At 49.1% G+C, this 19,615-nt stretch overlaps 1 protein-coding gene across 1 annotated transcript; it reads right to left on the bottom strand.

Annotated features, from left to right (window-relative positions):
- Window positions 1-1,671: 1,671 nt before the first annotated feature.
- Window positions 1,672-17,324, bottom strand: LOC133374875 (ras-related protein Rab-1B). The gene is made up of 6 exons (XM_061606170.1): window positions 17,049-17,324; window positions 10,356-10,428; window positions 8,154-8,249; window positions 6,685-6,780; window positions 5,715-5,846; window positions 1,672-3,576 (listed from the first exon to the last, which is right to left on the bottom strand). The coding sequence occupies exons 1-6, from the start codon at window positions 17,060-17,062 to the stop codon at window positions 3,382-3,384; spliced, it is 606 nt and encodes a 201-aa protein (XP_061462154.1). The 5' UTR covers window positions 17,063-17,324; the 3' UTR covers window positions 1,672-3,381.
- Window positions 17,325-19,615: the final 2,291 nt, after the last annotated feature.

The raw sequence follows: 19,615 nt of genomic DNA, 5'->3' as shown, positions 1-19,615 counted from the left end.
CCATGGGCCCCAAGATGACATACAAGGATGCACTGCAGAGGTCTCCAACCCAAGTAATGGCCAGGCTCAGAACTGCTTAGCTTCAAACAAGATTGTTACTGTGCTCCTCCAATGCAAGGCTGACTAACCTCAGCTCCTCTCCCCCCACCCCCCACAAAAAAAGCAAACTTTCCTCGCTTCTCAGAACCCCACCAACTTTGCCAGCAATGGCAAAAAATTGAAAGCAGATACTGCAATTGGGATGCAAGTTGTCCCCTCCCTGCTTATCTGATTTGTCATTTGATGAGTGGTGAGGGGCTGATAATCCCCGGGCAAGGATGGATGTGGCCCTCAGGCCAAACAATTTAGCCACCCCTGCTGTACGGAGCTTGCTTTTATCCTCAACAACCCAGCAAAGTGACAGAGATGGGATTGTGAGATGGCAACCACAAGATCAATAGCGGAACTGCAGAGTAGGGATATGGGATCCAAAGTCTTCTCTGGTCCCAAATCCATGATACCACACCAGCGATTCCAGGGTGCAACCTGGAGAAGGTATAGACAGGATATGAGCTCTCACTGTTGTCCCTCGTGAAAGGCCCAGACCCCAAGGCAGTTAAAAAGATGCCCATCAAGTGTTAACTAAACCTATGATGCCTATGCTCTGACTCCAAGATCGGAGGCAGTCTGCTTCTGAGTATCAGCTGCTGGAAACCGCCGGAGGGGAGCGGCTGTTGCGCTCCGGTCCTGCTTGCAGGCTTCCCATTGGGGCATCTGGCTGGCCACTGTGAGAACGGGATGCTGGACTAGATGGGCCCCCTTTGGCCTGATGCAGCAGCCAAGCTCTTCTTATCTACAGATAACCTGGAATAGAGTTTGCCTAATCCATTTTGCACAATCTGGCTTCCTCTGTAGCGGAAATTTGGTTTAACTGACTGGACCTCGCTCAACCTTTTCAGCACAACACTGTGGAATCATGAAAGCAAGAGCAAGCCCCACCCTAAACTATTAACTCTGCCTTGCACAATAAGGTCACAGATGGAGGCAACTTATATCAGCCGTGATGAACCAGCCAGGCAGATACAGCAGCGACTAGCAACAAGCTGAAAGTGAACATCAAGACTCTAGAGTGAAAATGTTGCCACAGGGGGCCCAACAGGATGCTGGGACTTCTTCCCAGCCTCCGTTCACTCCCTTACAAGCAGATACCCAAGACCCAGAGGAACCCAAAGAGAATTTTCAGCCAAGAAGAGGCACAAGGACACTTCGGCTCTTTCAACAACTGTCTCTCTTCCTGCAGCCAGAAATGGGCTGGCTCCAAACTAACAGAGGGTAGCTTTTAATCAAGACAGAGACAGGACAGGACAGGAGGAAGAGAAGTGGCGGCAGGCTTTGTATGAAGAAGGTCCCAGGCAGGGCTGGGAACGTCCATTGCCTGAAACCCTGGAGAGCAGCTACCAGCCAGTGTAGACAGGACTGAGCTAGATGGGCCAATGGTCCGATTCAGCATAAAGGAGTTCTTGGTGTTCCTGAAGATCCCTGGGGTTACCTGCCCAGCTGCAAGAGTTAAAACCACTAACACCCTCCAACGCTTTGGGTACAACATTTCAAAAGGGACACAATTGCACCCCGCAGGCTTCCCAACCCCCTTTCACCCCTTGCAGGAAGGAAGACAAAGAAAACACAGCCAAGCCTGAAAACCCCTCATTTCACAGAGGCTGGTTATGTTTTATTATTTTGTGGTTTTTTTCCTCTTTTCCTCTCATTTGTGTTTTTAGTTTCACTTGTTTTTTTTTGGGGGGGGAAGAGCTGACAAACAAAACCTTCTGCCCACTGCCTGGCCCAGTGGGGTCCCTGATTTTCCTTAAATAAAGTGGCCGGGGTTGGGGGGAGAGGAAGAAACGATGGGATGAACAGAGCAGTGAAGCGATTTGGAAAATGCAGCTTCCTGGTGCATTTGCTAAAACAAAAAGAGACAGGACGGCATTCTTGGGAGCCAGGGCCCAGCACTGGGAGACGGACGGGCCTCACGTTTGGTCATCGATGCAGGGAAGGAAGGAAAAGGAAAAAAGGGATCGGTTACGTGGCCTGGTAGCACTAGAAAGGGACCAAGGGGGGTGGGATGGGAGGAAGGCAAGGGCTGAAGTGTGCCAAGATGGCCACAGGCGAGCAGGGGTGATGCATGGACTGCACCTGAAGCCACTTGCAAAGCGCAGAAGTTGCCCAGTTGTCCAAAAGATACATTCATTGACTGTGGAATGCAGGAGATGGGAAAGTCCTCCCCCAGCCACCCACTGCCTTCCTCCCAGTTCAGGCTTGCGGAAGAATTAAGGAGGTGAATTAGATCAACAACACACCACCCACCAACTGGGCAAAGGGAGGTGGCAGAGGCAGCAGCAGGAGCGGGAGTGGCCAAGGAGGCAGTACGACGTGTCTCTCTGCCCGCTAGAGGCTGGCATGATGTCTCTTCCTACAGCAGGCTGGAAAACGAGGAGGAGGAGGAAGGCGGCTAACGAAGAGGAGCTGTGGGACAGGGTGCCCTGAGAGGAAAGGTTTCAGGAAGAGTGGCCGGTGGGGGAAGGATGTCATGGTAGAAAAACTGCAAGTGAGCAAGGGATGCCAACCCCCATCATAGGAAAAATAAAACAGAAAAGAAAGCAGCCTGCCACATGCAGGGGAGTGAATGTGGTGGGCCTCAGTGCCTTGCCCAAAATGGGTCAAGAAGAAGAGGGAAGGAGATGCACCCCTCAGAGCCCTTTGCCAGCTACAGCACCAGTCAAATGCCGGTGAGAGGGACAGGACCCAGGAACTCAGGCCTATCCCTAGCAGAGTCTGAAGGATCCACGGGGCAGGAGGCAAAGGGAGACCACAGGGAAAGGCAGGGAGGCTCTGCCCCAAGATTAGAAACACGATTTGCTTTTGGGAGGGGACAACAGATGGACGGAGAGAAGAGCGAAGGAATGGAAAGGGGAGCAGCAAACCAAAACCAGCAAAGGGAACCATTTGCCTGGACCTTGCCTATTTTGCGGGGGGGGGGGGAAGGAGGGTCCCAAGTCATCACCCCCTTCCCCAAGTTGTAGGGAAGCTTTCAACCTGTACAGAGCCCACCCACAGCCCAACCCCCTGCCTCCCCCAACCCCGCCCCTGATAATCCCCTACAGAGTTTAGTGACAAAAAAAACACACCCAGACCGCGGTCGCTCCACAGCCCTCGGAGCAGCTGAGCCGGAAGGGGGAGGGAGGCCCCGTCCCCCTCCAGCGAGGTATCATCCGGGAAAGCCCCCTTCAGAGGAGAAGAAGCAGGAGGGGGGGCTGGACAGGAGGGAGGGGGCAGCCTGCCCCCCCACAGCAGGCTCTCCACCCCCCACCCCCACTACCCTCATGTCCCTCCTCCTCTGCCTCCTCAGCAGCAGCTGCCGCCTCCTTGTTTAACCGGAGTGCTGTCAATCTTCAGGTTGGGCCTGTCTCCACCGGCCGTGGCCCCGGGGCCCATGCGCTTCTTGATCTCGGCCGCCATCGTCATGAACGACTGCTCCACGTTAGTGGCATTCTTGGCGCTGGTCTCCAGGAAGGGGATCCCAAGTGAGTCTGCAAATTCCTGCCCGAGGAGGAGGAGGATGGTTAGGAAGGAAGCCCCCCAAGTCCCAAGCCAGAGGGGCGACTTGTTGGGGGCATTTTTCAGTAGCTCAGGGAGGAGGAACCTTTTTCAACCCAAGGGCCGCGTTCCCTACGGAGCAAGCTTCCAGGAGCCACATGCCAACGGAGGCAAATGCAGGCAGAACAGCAAAAGGCTAAAGGATTTTACCTTTGTACAACAGGTTTGTTTCTACACCCCCACCTATCCCCCATCTAGACACGCAGAGAGGCATCATCAGGACACATCCCAAGAGGGGGCAACACAGGGCTGGTGAGGAATGTGGCCTGGCGAGATGGTGTAGATGGGGGAAGGCCTGTGGCCTGGGAGAGCCCCGAGGGCCAGATAAAGAAGCCTGGAGGGTTGCATTTGGCCCCCAGGCCTTTGGTTCCGCATCCCTGATGTAACTAATAAGGATGATGAGGCTGTTTTACAACAAGGTCAGTGGCTGGACCATCTCCTTCCATATTTAATTCATCCCTCCATCAAGATGGTCATCTGAGGCCTTTCTCTGGGTGCCCCATCATCTGAAGCACGGCAAGTAGCAGCTGCAGCAAGTGCTTTTTCTACGGCGGCTCCAAGGAGGCCAAACTGGAGACCTCTCCATTATTTAGGCACCAGGCAGAAAAAACTGCTTTCCAAGGTGCTTAGGGACAGATAGCACAAGCATTTCTAACTTAGAGCAGTCAATTTATCTACTGAAATTGCTGCTTTAGTTTGCAGCTTTAAATTGCTGTTTTTATTATATTATTATTATTATTATTAAATTGTACTTTGTTTCTTACTATTCTAGTTACCTGCCCTGCAAACATAAATGTATGTTGAAGGTGTGGGATACAAATGATGTAAATCAAGGACAGCCAACATGGTGTGCCCTACAGATGCTGCTAGACAACTCCCAATCATCCTTGACCATGCTGGCTGGGCTGACGAAAGTTGCCGTGCAGCAACATCTGGAGGACACCACACTGGCCGTCACCAACATAAAGAACAAATAAAAATAAATGTCCCAGAGCAGAGCCTACGGTAGGTGTGGGGGAACCTCTGGCCCTCCCAGATGTTGCTGACTTACAGCACCCAACATCCCTGGCCACTGGCCATGCATGCCAAGGCTGATGGGAGCTGTAGTTCATCAACATCTGGAGGGCCAAAAGGTTCCCAAGGCACTCTCATGTCCAAGCTAAGATCTCGACATCCGTCTGTGCCATAAGATGGGGTATAGCCAAGGTAAACGGAAGAAAGAAGAAATTAAGACAAAAGAAATTAAAACATGATTTGCTTGTTCTAGGCCAGCTGTTTACAATAGGAGATTCAAAGTGAGTTGTTTGGCCCTCTTCCTCTGAAGTCTGATATGCAAGAGTCAAACCTTTTGATTTGTCATGGCTACTTTCTCTGGGTTGTATCCAATGTTTGTCCTACTCCGAGCAGACCCACTGAAATGACATAATTAATTCCAATGGGTCTACAGTGAGTAGGGTTAACTTTTCTCCACTTAACTAACTCTGACTTCGGATGCTAGGTTTTTTCTTTTGCTAAGGACCATCTGTGCTTACGACCATTCTATGATACCGTTCTCCTTCATGAGTGGACCGGCTCTTAAGACACCAGTGGGGAACCCCGAGCCCAAGAGCTGAATGTGCCCCTCCAGGCTTCTCTATCCGGCATTCACAACTCTCGCCAGGCCACGCCCCCTCCCACAGGCCACACCCTCCGTGAGTGCTTTTGCCTGAAAGTGTCCTTGCCCTCCGATCCTGCTTCTTGCTTGCCTGGATGGTGGGCAGAGAGAGGGGTGCATGTGGACAATGTATGAAGGTGAAATGTGCATTTCTTGCTGCGCCCACTTTTGCAGCTGGCCCCACACGCAGCATATGGCTCCCAGAAAGTCGCTCTAAAGAGAATGCAACCCTCAGGCTGAAAAAGCTTTCCCACCCCGGCCTTAAGGGGTGGGGGAGGCTACTGATTTGCAGGCCTTACTTATGTCTGCCGCAAGAACCTCAGAAGAGGCCAACCAGATGGCCCCAAAGGAAGCCCCAAGCAGAACCTGAGCGCAACAGCAACTCTCCCCACCAGCAACTCCCCCTGCCTTGCCTCCAGTGCCTCACCTTGGCCGTTGTGTAGTCCACCACTTTCTTTGTGGTCAAATCGCACTTATTTCCCACAAGGAGCTTGTTGACGTTTTCGCTGGCATAGCGCTCAATTTCCTGCAGCCACTGTTTCACGTTATTATAGGATTCCTGTTGGAGCCCACAAGAGGGAAGGTAATGAGACACAGCAGAGAAGGCAGATGTTCGCCTGGTCATCACCCCAATGGCACAGCCGCACCGCAAAGGGCTGGACAGCAGAGCATAGTTTCACCAGCAGAGAGAACCCCACACAATACTAAGTGCAAACGTTTCAGCCTTCAGGAGAACTAAGACTGTTCCTAGCTCTCCCCGTTGTGGACACAGGGTTGTATCCAACATTAGTCCTACTCAGAGAACATCCAGTGCATCGAGAGGTGAGAGGTAAGAGGTGCTGTAACAAGGCTTGATGTCACAACATTCTGTGCAGAATGGAGCTTTGCTCACTCACTCCAGTCAGCTGGTACAAATTAACTGCCCTGCTGTCATAATTGTGTGCATATGACGCCACAATTTGAAATGCACGCATTAATCGGAGATGGGGAGAAAAAGGCTTCTTGTGGTCTCTGGTTAGTCCAGGGGTGGGGAACCTTTGGCCCTCCAGATGTTGCTGAACTACACTCCCATCAGTCCAGCAAGCCTGGCCAATAGCCACGGATGACAGGAGGTATAGGTCAGCAACATCTGGAGAGCCAACATTTCCCCACTTTTGGGTTAGACAGAGCTGCCTTCCAATTCCACATAACCCTTTCCAAGCATGACCTCTGCAAATGTGAGCATTCAGCCCACACTTCTGAACAGATGCCACGTCAGCACTCACAGACCCTCTTTCTCCACCGTTCCCCATCACCCCTAGAGCGGGATGTTCTCCAGGCACACATGCACTCTGAGATTCTTCACCTGGCTTCGCTTTCCTAGAGCTCTAATCACCACCACACAGCCATGACCCTACCTGATCCGTTACATCATACACCACGATGATGCCGTGTGCCCCTCGGTAGTAGCTGGAGGTGATGGTTCGAAACCGTTCCTGACCGGCCGTGTCCCACTGCAGAGGAAAGAAGAGGAGGAGAGCTGTGGCTCAGCATCATTAGCTGACACCCCACGGATGAAACCGGGGGTCTTGCAAAACTTTTGCACAGTGCTATAGGAAGAGGTCTGATCTTCTCCACCCAGGAGTTCATGAACAACCCAGGAGGGAACTCTGGAATTAGTTCTCTCATCCAATAGTTCCCTCAGAAGAGGGGAAGTGGCTCTGGCACTTTTAAAACCAAGATGTTTGCTGCGGGTCGGCAGCAGGCTTCATCAGATGAGTGAACTGGGCTGTGAACACAGAGGATGAAATGCAGCATGCGAAAGTCCCAAAGGGAAATGGAATGTGAAAAAACACCCTGATAACAGGGGCCCTCCAAGTTGCCAAAGTTTGTGTTAAGAGTAATTGCGTGCTGTGATATGGCTGCCAATACTAAACATTTTGAAGACGCGTCACTGTGAGAAAATCAACTGCCGCCTGCCTGAACCCTGAGTAACAGGAAACCATGTTAAGTCCAGCCTCCTGCTCAGATTGTCCATCAAACACATGCTCTCTTTCAGCCAAACAACCTTAAGGTCGGAGCCTGAGCGGGCAGAGAGGCTGAAAGTTTCCCAGGGTGCGTTGAATGTCTTATAGGACCAGAGTTCCTCATCCTGTTCTCAACCCACCTAAAACTAATCAGCTCTGGGTATTAACAGAAGAAAAGCCTTGCTGGATCAGGCTAGAGGCCCATCTAGTTCAGCATCTTGTTTTCACAGTGCCTGACCAGATGCCTATTTAGAAGACCCATCTGAACACTTATACAGATCTCAGCAACACGTTCAACAACACACTGTAAGGTAGGTCAATATCACTCCCTGCAACCTCCTGTTTTGCAGATGGGAAGCTGAAGCCGAGAACTTAGTGCCTCGCTCAAGGCCATCTAGTGAGTTGATAGCAAAGGTTAAGATTTGAATTGGGGATTTTTCTGGCTCACCCCTCAACCTCTTCACTACTATGCTGCACTCAGCTTTCGGAAAAGGTGGCAGAGGGGAAGGCTAAAATCCTCCCACCTGCTCTGCAGCTTCACCCACATCCCACACAAGTTCAGGGCTTCTTCCACAAGCCGTGTCTTCCACCTCAGTGACCCATTTGAGCCCCAAGGGGAAGCTGGGATTGGGGCATGGGAATCTGCCTTATACCCCCCGGTCAGACGCTGACCAATACTGTCTACTCTGAGTGGCAGCAGGTCTCAAGCTGAGAAGCACCTTCCTCATCGCCGGCTACCTCCATCCTTTTTTTAAACTTCAGAGGCCGATGATTTGAACCAGGGACTTTCTCCATGCAAAGTCTCTGCTCTGCCATGAAGCGACACAGGACCTCCCTGCATCTGACAATGTGACACTCACAATCTGCAGCTTGATAGTTTTGCCATCCAGCTCAATGGTGCGGATTTTGAAGTCCACCCCGATGGTGCTAATGTAGCTTTCCGTGTAGGTGTCATCCTAGGGAAGAGAGGGAGAGCGCATTTTGTCATCAAGAAGCTGCAGACAGAAGTCACTGTTCTTGTTCTCAATTCCCATCTGAAGTACGTGCATCAAAATGCAACCCACAATTCTGACATTCAAAATTCCCGAATGTACGAAAAACGGAAGCAGTGTACATTTTTAGGTAACTGCACTCAATTTTTCCTAATTTACTCCAAGAACAGAATTTGGGGCTGCCCTAATGTAAGCCAGCTGTCCCCAACCTGGTGACCGCTTCAGTTGCTTTGGACTACAACTCCCATCAGCACCAGCCAGCACAGCCACGCTGGCTGGGGTCACTGGGAGCTGCTGTTGTCCAAAACCTCTGGAGGACAGGAAGGTGGGGGAATCTGGTACATGCTTATAATGCCATTTGGGAAGAGCAAACTCTGGAGTGGGATCGCTGTATAGACACCATGCTTTACATTGGGGTGTGGGTGTGTGTGTGTGTCAGAAATCCACAAGGACCTAGCTTTGCTGCACAACTCTAGAGTAATGATTGCCCCCCCACACAACTAGTTTCAAAGGAGGTCACAGGTTCTCCAAGATCCTAATGGGCTTTATCAAAAGGAAGAAGATCAGCAGTGACAGATGTATTTATTTTATTTGACAAAATTTAGACAGTAGGTTTACAAATATTACCAAGTTAAGCATCCATGAAAGATATTTTCCCCTGCTTCTACCTATCTTCCTTATGAAACGTTCAATACCCTCCCCACCACATTCAAGAACCATTTCCCAAATATCAGAATTAATAAAGGCTTGGTCATAGCTCAAGACCACTGACCATCAATGTCTGGGTCTGGAGATTCCAGAGTTGGAGAAGACTGTAATCCTGAACCAATGCAGGAGGTGGGCACTGAAATGGCCACCCCTGTCCAGTGCAAAGGCTATTTATTCTGGCCTTCCCCCATTTTGAGTCTCCTCCTTGTATGTGCTTTGTTTTTACCTTTAGACTGTAAGCCTGCAGGGAGGGTGTTACATCTAAAACAGCACCCACAGATTTCAGACCTATTATGAGTTCTAGTACTACTGTGATTGCTTTTAAATGTTTTTAGATGTTCTAATGTTTTCAGACAGCTTTTAAATGCTTCCAGCATGTTTTCATTTTATTTTAAATGGTATTGTTTAAACTTATTGAGGTCTGCTGGCCTGGGCTTCTTCAGGAGGTAGGGCAGGATAGAAATGTAATGATAAATAAACATAAATAACAATATTTGTCCTCAGAAATGTTAGGCCCATCGCTACCACACAATCGTGGGGGAGTCTGGGGGTCTGCTTTAAAGCAGGCTCAGTCTGTGCAAGCAATGCCTATTAAGGCCTGAGAACATTCAGTAAAACCCTCCACAGCAAACTGGGGCTCCTGAGCAGACATGTTAAGTCTGGAAAACGGATTTTATAAAATAAAACGTGTAAAAAACATTAATCTGCAGTTATCCACCCTGAGGGCAAACAGAAAGCACAGCTTCCTCACAATGGAAATTGTGAGTTGTAGGTAACCCACTTAAGTTAATAATAGCCATTAATTTCAATAGGTCTACTCTGAGTAAAAGTTAGTTTTTTGTGCCAGGTTGAGTGAGTTCATGATAAGAGATTCCAGGGGGACTAAACTCAGGCTTGTGCCTCTTTCCTTGGCCCCAAATCCCCAGAAACAAATTTTTAAAAAACTCATCACTGAAAAGCAGCTCACATCAGCTGCCTTCTTTTGGGCAGACTAACTGTAGGCTAAGGCTAGGACAGGGGCAGGGAACTTTTTTTCCTTCAGGGGGCCACATGCCAGTGGTGGGTGGGGCCAGAGGCAAAAGTGGGCGGAGCAACTAATGTAAATTCCACCTTTGTACAGGAGGCTAGTTTCTCCATGCACTCGCACGCCCCTTTGTTCTCCATCCACGCAAGCAAGAGGCCAAGGACATGTTCCACCCAGGCAGAAACACTCCAGGAGAATGTGGCCTATGGTGCAGCCTGGACAGAGTCCTGAGGGGCATGCAGGGAGGGCTGCATTTGGCCTCCAGGCATGAGATTCCCTGTTCCTGGGCCTGGAAGAAAGGCTGTGGCTTAGGACGGTCATGGAACTAAGATACTCACAGCAAACCGTAGTAAGAGGCACGACTTCCCCACGCCCGAGTCGCCAATCAGAAGCAGCTTGAACAGGTAGTCACTGGAAAACAGACCCAGGCCGAGGGGCCGTTTATATGGATACAAAGCCTCACCCTCCTCACCACAATGATTTGTTTCCTTGCCGGACACTGTACTGGACTATGCAGATATTGTTACCCTGGTCTTGAATATTCTGTGTATCCTCACATACAGTGCAGGATGTGGCTGCCCCAGAAATTCAAGTTCTCTTATGAAGTTGCTGGAGGAGGGTAGGAAAAAGAGAAACTAGCCCTCTGTCCACAAGAAGTGTAACAACATGCTGATGGTTATCTACTGAAGAAACTGAAATCAGAAGCCAGTGTAGGCCACAACAGGAACTGCTCGGTCCCAAGTTGCATTGCCTGGCCCCACAAATGATTCCTCTTCCTCCAGTCCAAGCTCATGTCCTCCATCACCAAACAGGAACATAGAAGCTCTCATAGTAAGTAAGCAAAATTTTATCTCGGTCACAGACCAGTACATACACACATTGTAAATAAATCAAAATCATATAAAATACATAAAATCTAGACTGGATAGGAGCGAAATGGGTACCCAGAGTGGCCTGATTGTAGTAGAGATAAATTTATCAGCAAATAAATCTGAGCAGCATAGCAACAGAAGGAGCACAGTGCCCACTGACTTAAAAGTTAATGCCAAGGACTCTAAACCTTATGCCTGGGCCTATGTGAGGGATTGGGAAGGACAGGAACTGGGTTCTCCAGAGAGGCCAGCTGAATTTGTCAGCCACCCAATAAAGGTGGTAGGCCCTGTGATATCAAATGTTAGTAGGATGAGTCCACAGTAGAAGTGACTGAATATCTGGTGGAAAAGGAACATACACTGCAAGGGGAATAATTCCAACTATTTCCTCCAGAATGCACGTAAGAGCCCAAGCACATGCCAAGGGGAGATTTTGTGTTCCTAGGATTGACAAAAGACGTGTCAACACAAATCACAGCTAACGCTTCTCTCCTGGAATATTGTAGGATGACTAACCAAAACTATAGATCCTCTCTTTCAAGATTTTATGAACAATGATATCTTATTATTACAAGAGACATGGGGCAGTGAGGAACTGACTTCGCTTCATACTCACTCACTGCATCTCCCAGTACCAGGGGATGTTGCTGTAGAGGAGGTCTGAGCGTTTTAGTATCCACCAACATCTGGGCTTCCATTTCTAAACCAGAACCCCTGACTCACTTGGCTACCTCTGTAGTCATTAAATTTACAGTGTGTTACTGCTAATTAATGTCGATTGAGGCAAAAATGCCTCATTAAAGATAACTGGTCAAAACTGGAAGAGTATATTAACCAATTGACAGTTTTATACCCAGAGGCTTCAGTGACTATGGCAGGTGATCTTAATGCTCAAATTAGTCAGAGTGATGAAGCCTTGCGCACCCATTCCCATGAGCACCCACCTGAAATAGAGGAAGCTCATTCACTACCCGACAAGCAATCTAAGGACAAGGGATGCAGTTATGCTGGCCTATGCCTTATGAAAATGACACAAGAAGCTGCCTTATACCATTGGTCCATCTAACTCAGTACTGTGTGCACTGACTGGCAGCGTCTCTCCTGGCTTTCAGACAGGTGTCCCCCAGTGCTACCTGGAGATGCCGGGGATTTAACCTGGGACCTTCTGCATGCAAGGCAGCAAAACTCCAGAGCATCTGTGGCTCGCAGATAGTCTGCAAAGGGTATGCAGAAAGTGAAACATTTCTTTGACATGCAGCAAACCACAAAATAAAAAAGGTCTCTTTCTGGGTGAGATTATCGTTTTGCTGTGTGCTCACAACCCCTGAGCAATGTTAGAATGTTCAGGTCTGACTTCACTAGCCAAATAATTCATCTTACGAGGAAGTGTCGAAACACACTACCCATCGAGAGCAGATTCTCTCATACTTTGCTGGAAAGTCACAGGGCAGGGTTCTGTGTATAATGCCATGCTTCCTAGAGAACCAACCTTGCCCTTATCCCAAGGGCTGGACCAAGGTCTCCCCTCCAACATCTCTCTGAAGCACTGGAGGGCCTAGTGTTCAGGAGTGCTTGGAACAGGGCAAGGCGCCTGCGGACTCCAACTCCCATCAGCCCCAGCCAGCATAGCCAGTGGTCTCAGGGCTGGCGGGAAGAGTAGTCCAGCAAGACTGGCAGGGCCACAGGTTTCCCACCCCTGTCCCCAAGGCTGGAGGGACACACTTCTCTCAAGGCTGCTGCAGAGGCGGTGGGAAAGCAGCGAGGTCTCACTGCCCTTTTCCAGATTCCAAAGCAGCATGGGCCCCTTGCCCAACAAAAAAGATGCACTGTCAAATGCAACTGTGGACTTCTGGCATAATGCCCACGAATACCCATGAATCAGTATGGCAAAGTGGCACTGGGGACAATATGTATCATGAGGAAGGCCCAGCAGTAACATAACACACTCACAATCTATTACTCATAGTTAGGCAACAGGGAGTGAGCCAATGACTCATACACTCTCCTCCCCACCCACCCCAGAGTCATTTTATTCCTGCCTTCACTTTTTGGGAGCTAACCATGGTGCAACATTACACCTATGGAGACATCCACTCTAACCACTGTTAGCTTTAACCAGAGTATGGAAACAGTTTCAAACACAAGACTCAAAATTAAAGCATGGGCAATTAGCTTTGTCATTTCTGGCACCTAGAGCAGCCCTACTTGAACCTGGTGCACTCCAGATGTTTGGGACTACAACTCCCAGCGGCCCCAGCTGGAACGGCTAATGAGAGTTGGAAGTCCAAACCATCTGGAGGACACCTAGGCTGGCCTAGAGGTTTTAAATCGTGATGTCCACCACCTCATCATCAGGCTCTCCAAAATGATACTGTCCAGCCTCCAGAATAATTAAGCCAAGCATGCGGAACCTTTGTTCTCCCAAAGTTGCTGAACGACAGCTCCCATCATTCCTGACCACTGGCCATGCTTGCTGGGGTTGATGGGAGTTGTAACTGAGCAACAGCTGGAGGACCAATGGTCCCCCACATGTGAATTAACCATCTGCAGCTGGGCCCTACCCAGGCCTGGAACTTATTTCTCCTTTGTCTTACATCGTTCCTGTTCTGAAAATCCCCTGAAATGCTTCCCGCTGTCCTTGAGTACATCTGAGGGTGCAGTTCAGCAGGCTACAATGAACACCGTCTGGAGTCCATTTCAAAACCACACTCATTTGCCACATCACCAGACTGCTGCCCAGGATCACCCTATCCCAAAAGCTCCCCAAAGCAAACAGGGCCCTTACTATCAGCCCATCCTGTATGTGAAACAACAGTCAGGAGGAAGGAAGTTTCTTAACTGGAGTGTTTGACTAGTGTGCAGGAGAGGTGACAGGAAGCAGGCAAGTCACGAGATTGTGTGCTGGCGTTTTTCCTGCTTAAGCACAGAGGGAAGGGACTATCCTTAATCTTTGAAGGGGGGCGGAGAAAGAAAGACAATACAATTTGCAAAACAAATGCATGTCAATAAGATCTAAAGTTGGGCTCAAGTTTCCAGCCTCGGTCATGGACAGGTGACCTTAAGAATGTCACCAGCTCCCATCCACTACTCACTAGTTAAGGGAGTAGTAGTCTCAAAGGGTCAAGAAAGGAAGGACGAGATATGCGCATGGACCGTGGTCTTTCAGGGATAAGCGACTGCAAAACAGACTTCAAAAGGTGTAGAGCCTGAGCTAGAAGAAGGCCCAGTTCTGTGGAACCTAATTTCAGATCATTATAGGCATCTGACTCACATCACATGTTCTGATCTATTTGCCAGATTACACCACAAGCTAGAACCCCTTAAGGGCAGGCAGAATCCCCCTTCAGCCAGCTCACAGCTACCAGGGAATGGGACTCAGCAGCTGCTCAAGAGGCTGTCAACAAACTTGAACGCAAAGAGCAAGTTGTCCTGGAAAGTGAAGGGCAGCTGGACAGCAAATCCAGGCTGTTGGGAAGGGATGGGATGTAACCTCTGGTCATTTGATTTGGACACTTGCAGTGGACTGTGGAAAGAGGGCCCTTTATCTTAAAGGCATCCTCAAGACAGACTGATTTTTCTTTGAGAACAGGTGTGGGGGCACTTCTGGGCCTCCAAATGCTGCTGAATTACAACTTCCATCATCCCTGGCCATTAGCCATTCTTGCTAGGGTTGATGCCTTTGAGCATCTGCAGAATGCTTTCCCTTTCCACACAGTGACCAAAGCCCAGCCACTTAGCATTGGCAATTCTTTTTAAAAAGAAGAGTTAATGCCAAAATCCCTGCGGCTGTTATTTGTTATGAACATTACACGTAAAACAGGCCCTGCTCTTCCCCTTCGCAGGACATTTCTACCACAGTTTGGCAATTTACACAGTAGGAAATGTTACCAGGAACAACTTTAGGATAACCCCCTTAAGACCTCAATGAATGTGATTAGATCCAGTGGAGGGGGGGAATTCCTGCCCACCATATGTTGCTGGACTACAACTCCCATCATCCCTGGCCACCCTTGCTAGGGCTGATGGGAGTTGCAGTTCAGAATCATCTGGCAGGTCAAAGGTTTCCCAACCCTGGATCAGATTACTAGCATAACCAATGGAAGCAACACAGGACTGTAACTTCTACAGAAGACAAATTCCAAAGGAGTAGTTATGTTAAACTGTTGCAGCAAACACCAAGCGTCTTGGAGCACCTTCAAAACCTTAACTGTTTACTGTGGCATATAATATTATGTATAATTTTGTGGTATAATTTCCTAGGCCAGAACCCATATGATGTGTAAAATGGTCGTTTAAGCGGGCAGATACATAACATAGGAGGATCTAAGAGCAGATCTGTAAACAACCACTCACCTGGACAGGTGAATACCTACCTACACAAAATAACAGAACCCACAAACAAATAAAGTGGGAGCACTTTAAGATGAGACGCAAGGTGGAAGAGTTTGAAGACATTTATATGAAGCAGAAGACTATTCCAATAAACAGAAAGTGAAACAGAGGCAGGAATTTGCACCCTGATTCCACGCATCTTTGCTTGAAATCAAGTTGCACTGAGTTTAACAGAGCTGACTTCCAAGTACAGGTGAACAGGAATGCAGCCTTAGAAAATACGAGGGGAAGTGAGAAGAGACTCTTCATCAGTTAAAATACACAGAAGCTTAATTTTATATCAAGGGTGGGGAATCTGTAGCCCTCCAGATGTTGCCAGACTGTGACTCCCAGCAGGGCTGCTGGGAGTTGTAGTCCAACAACTTCTAGAGGGCCACAGGTTCCCCATGCCTTCTTTATTTACACACAGGTATACCTATATAAAAGTAAAACTTTTATATATACCTCACTTAAACAGCAAATTGACCCTTCGTCTCTGGTTTTCCCCATTTGTTTGTGTACATATGAAAAACTATCTGCTGTAAACACCTGACAAGAACTCTGTCTTGAAAAGCAGCCTTTTTTTCTTTAAAAAAAATTACACACACCGTTTTAGACATTTCATGAAAGAAGTGAACTAAATGTATTCAAACTGAACACAAATTGTATATAAGAGTGCAAAGAAAAGAGTCAGGGAAAGTCAAACGTGGGGTGGGGGGGTGAGAATAGCCCAAGAGGCTAATGGTGCAAGTGGGTGTGTGTGGAGAAGACAAAGAAGCATATCAGAAAATTTGAGAAAGAGAAATAAAAGAAGGTGCGGCGGGGGGGGGACAAGAGAAATTATAGCAGAAGAGGCTAACAGGGCAGGGAGGCACAGATAGAGAGTAGAAGATAAGTGCTGGAAAGTAGGAGGAAAGACGTGTAAGTGGAGGAGGAACCACAGTGCAAAGAGTTAACAGTTCAAGGAAAGGACAGACTAGCAGAAGTGGCTAACAGTGCAAGGGAGGAACAGCACAAGAGAGAGAGGCAGAACAGCGTAAGAGTTTAACGGGGAGAGAAGAAGAGAGGGAAACCCCCCCCATAATATAATAAAGTTAGAGGAAAAAGAGCAAGGACGCCCTAATGGAAGGGAGAGCCAGAGACAGCAGCACAAGAGGCGAATAGTGCGGGGGGGGGCATACAAGGCCACCAAGTATGCAAGCCCCATGGTGCAAGGGGCCAAGCAACGGGGGCGAGGAAGAGGAAGGGAACAGCGGCCATGGCGAAGGCAGCCGCGTCCCTCTCAACCCCTCCCCGCATGAGTATCTGGAGTTGCATCCAACTTGAGGTCTACTCAGAGGAGGCCGCCGACACGGACGCGCTCATGTCAGCGCCGCCCATCGGCTCCAGCGGGCCTACTCCGACCAGGCCTGGCCCTGGGGTCGCAACCAACGCTGGGCAAGGCCCGGTGAGGCCAAGGGGCCTCAAGCTGGCCATGCCCAGTGACGTCAGCGGGTCTACCCCGGGCAGGCCCCGCACTGGAGACGCGCCGAAGGACCTCCTGCCTCAGCAATGTGCAGACCCCTCAGGGAGCCTCTTCGGGGTGGACATTTGGGGGGCTGGAGAGCGGGAGGCGAAAGCTCCGGATCAAGACTGCGGCCTCTCCTCTCCTCCTCCAGCTGCCCCTCTCCAGGCCTCATATTTGGGGCGACGGGGGTGCGGAGCCCAGAGACAGGCCAGTCGCCCCCTCCCCGGCTCCCCCTCGCCCCTCTCTTGTTCCCCAGCCAGGCCCACGGAGGGAACACTCACTACTCGGGGTTCATGGCGGCTCCTCCGCGGCGGTGCCGGTGGGTCGGCGGCTGACAAGCTGCTTCCTTCCCTCCTTTCTTCCTCCCTTCCTGGCTGGCTCGGTCGCTCCCTCACGCAAGATGGCGGCCGCTCCCTCCTCCCCTCTTTCCCTCAGGTGCGACTTGCCACTGCGCAGGCGCCGGCGCCGCGTAAGGCGCGATGGGAAATGTAGTCTGGCCGCCGCCAGTCGACCTTTAGGCAGTGCCGGGGAGGAAGAGGTCGAAGCCAAGAGTTCGCTTTCCCGGCCGGGCCCCACCCAGCACTACCCTCAGCACCCACGAAGGATCATGGGAAAGGAAGTTTTATGATCCCAGACAGCATACGTATGCTGTACATCGCTCTCTCGCGCCCTAATCCAGATTCACACCACGTGACTAGGCCTCGCCCCGCCTTTCCAGAGGTCTCTGGGAGATGTAGTCTGCGCTGCAACACTCAACTGACCAAAAGGGTAGCAGGCTCTCTCCTTGCAGGACGCGAATAGGTAAATGATGAGAGCTTTAAAGTATTGTTACTACTTATATATATATATTATATTATACTACTACTTATGTATTGTTACTACAGGTCGAACGGGACAAACGGGCTAAGCGGAAGGCACGTCAAACAAATCCTCATCGCGACCACCTTCCATCTGGAAACCTATGTTCTCACTGTGGGAGGCTGTGTGGATCTAGAATTGGCTTCCACAGTCACTTACAGACCCACTGTTAAAGACCTTATCTTGGAAGACAATCTTCCTTGGCCATGAGTAATCGCCAATGAATGAATGACAGCCCACTCTTGCTGTCTTGGGGCTCTGTCGCCACCTTCTCCGAAAACTTTTTTAAAGGTTTAAGATACACACATACAGTGCTTTTTGTGGTACAGAATGAGGTGCGTCTGCATCTGTGTAGGAATTGCTTTTTAATGTTTTAAACCTTTCTTAAAAAAAGATGTTTTGAAAGCTTTAAAAATGTTTTTAAAGATAGTGTTTTAATGTATTTTAAGGTCTGTTTTTATGATGTTTTAAAGTGTTTTTAGTGCTTCCATTTGTCACGCGGGGCTCCTGCTGGAAGGGCATGATATAAATCAAATAATAAATAAGCTCCTGCAACTGCAGACTGTGATGTTCCTATATTAATGTATATATGGTAAGTGTGGTTGTTTTAGAAGATACATGGTAAGTGGAGTGAAAGAGGGGGAGTGAATGGGCAGTAGAATGCGAGATGATTGGCTGAGTGTTTAAAAATGGCTGAATGTATAAAAGGAAGAGTGAGAGTCGAATGGGGGGGGGGAGAAGAGAACAGAGTGGGTTGCTTGATGGGGTTTAGAGAGTTGTTTACCAGGAGGGAGGTGGAGTTCGGATTAGTATTGAGTAAAACCATATGCTTATGTGCCTTAAGAAGAAGTCTTGTTAATCTTGTTAGCTTTGTTATCTGTAATAAATACTTAATTTGGTTTACCAAAGGCCTGATCCTTGGCTGGGGTTTCACAGACCAGAAGGGAGGGTAAGGTAATGACCAAGGCTGAAGGGGAACTGTAACAAATGGTGGCAGCGGTGAAGAGAACAACAATACCAGTATTCAGAGTCTCTGGGAATACTAGTATTGGGACGTTACTGGTGGTTGCCTAGCAGGGGGATCTGTTGAGATCTGTGCTAGAGCGGGGAGAGAAACCATAAGAGAGAGCGGTCCGGACTGGTGGAGTCCCTGGTGGTGCCTAGTGACAGGCAGTAGCCATGCGCAGGTAGGAACCTGACAGGGAGAGCCAGGGAAGGACGCATCACACAGACCACTTTTATTCTATAACCATTCCAATTCACAACTGCCAGCCCACTTGGCCAGGTTGCGACCTGCTTTAAATTAAAAGGTCAGGTCGAACTTTCGGAAAGCTTCCAGCAGAAGTTCAGAGTAAAGGAACAGCCGCCCACATGCCTCTACTTGCCTTTGCAGATCAGAAACAATAGATCAGAGGTTCCCAAACTGGCCCATAAACCCACAGATGGTGGTCAGTGAGATTCATGCACATGGGCCACAGCAAGTCCACGTTAAACATTCCTATTGATTGCATTTTTATTGCTTCTTTCATTTCTTACATTGCAATATAGTATGACAGAATCTGAATTCTATGAAATGCAAATTATAATACAATAAAATACAATGTAAGGAAGAATCAATAAAATGACAATTAAAAACCGTGCAGCACCTAACACAGCGCATTACAACTGCTACAAAAGGCAGGGGGGGAAATCATTACGTGGTCTGCCAAGACCATAAGCAGTTTTCAAGTGGTCCATGGGGGAAAAATAAGTTGGGGAACCAGTGATCTAGATCACACATAGTTTCTCTTTCCCCCTCTCCCCTTTCTTTGCTGTAAGCTGCTTGGAGGCACGGGGTTGCCTCAGTCCAGGTACTACGCAGAGCAGACCCATTTAAATCAATGGCCATAACTCACATGTCCATTGCTTTCAATGACTTAGTTGGAGACAACCCAAAGTTCTGCTGAAAGCCAAATTAAATAGATCAACCTTCCCATGTGATTGTTACACA

This window comes from Rhineura floridana, chromosome 22 (assembly GCF_030035675.1).
Source record: "Rhineura floridana isolate rRhiFlo1 chromosome 22, rRhiFlo1.hap2, whole genome shotgun sequence".
NCBI lineage: Eukaryota > Metazoa > Chordata > Lepidosauria > Squamata > Rhineuridae > Rhineura > Rhineura floridana.
This window is presented reverse-complemented; position numbering and strand designations above follow the sequence as displayed.

Coding starts and splice junctions, on each gene's coding strand:
- LOC133374875 (XM_061606170.1), bottom strand. Junction 8,250..10,355: donor GCCTCTTACTACGGTTTGCT/GTGAGTATCTTA, acceptor TCTCTTCCCTAG/GATGACACCTACACGGAAAG. Junction 6,781..8,153: donor AAACTATCAAGCTGCAGATT/GTGAGTGTCACA, acceptor TTTCCTCTGCAG/TGGGACACGGCCGGTCAGGA.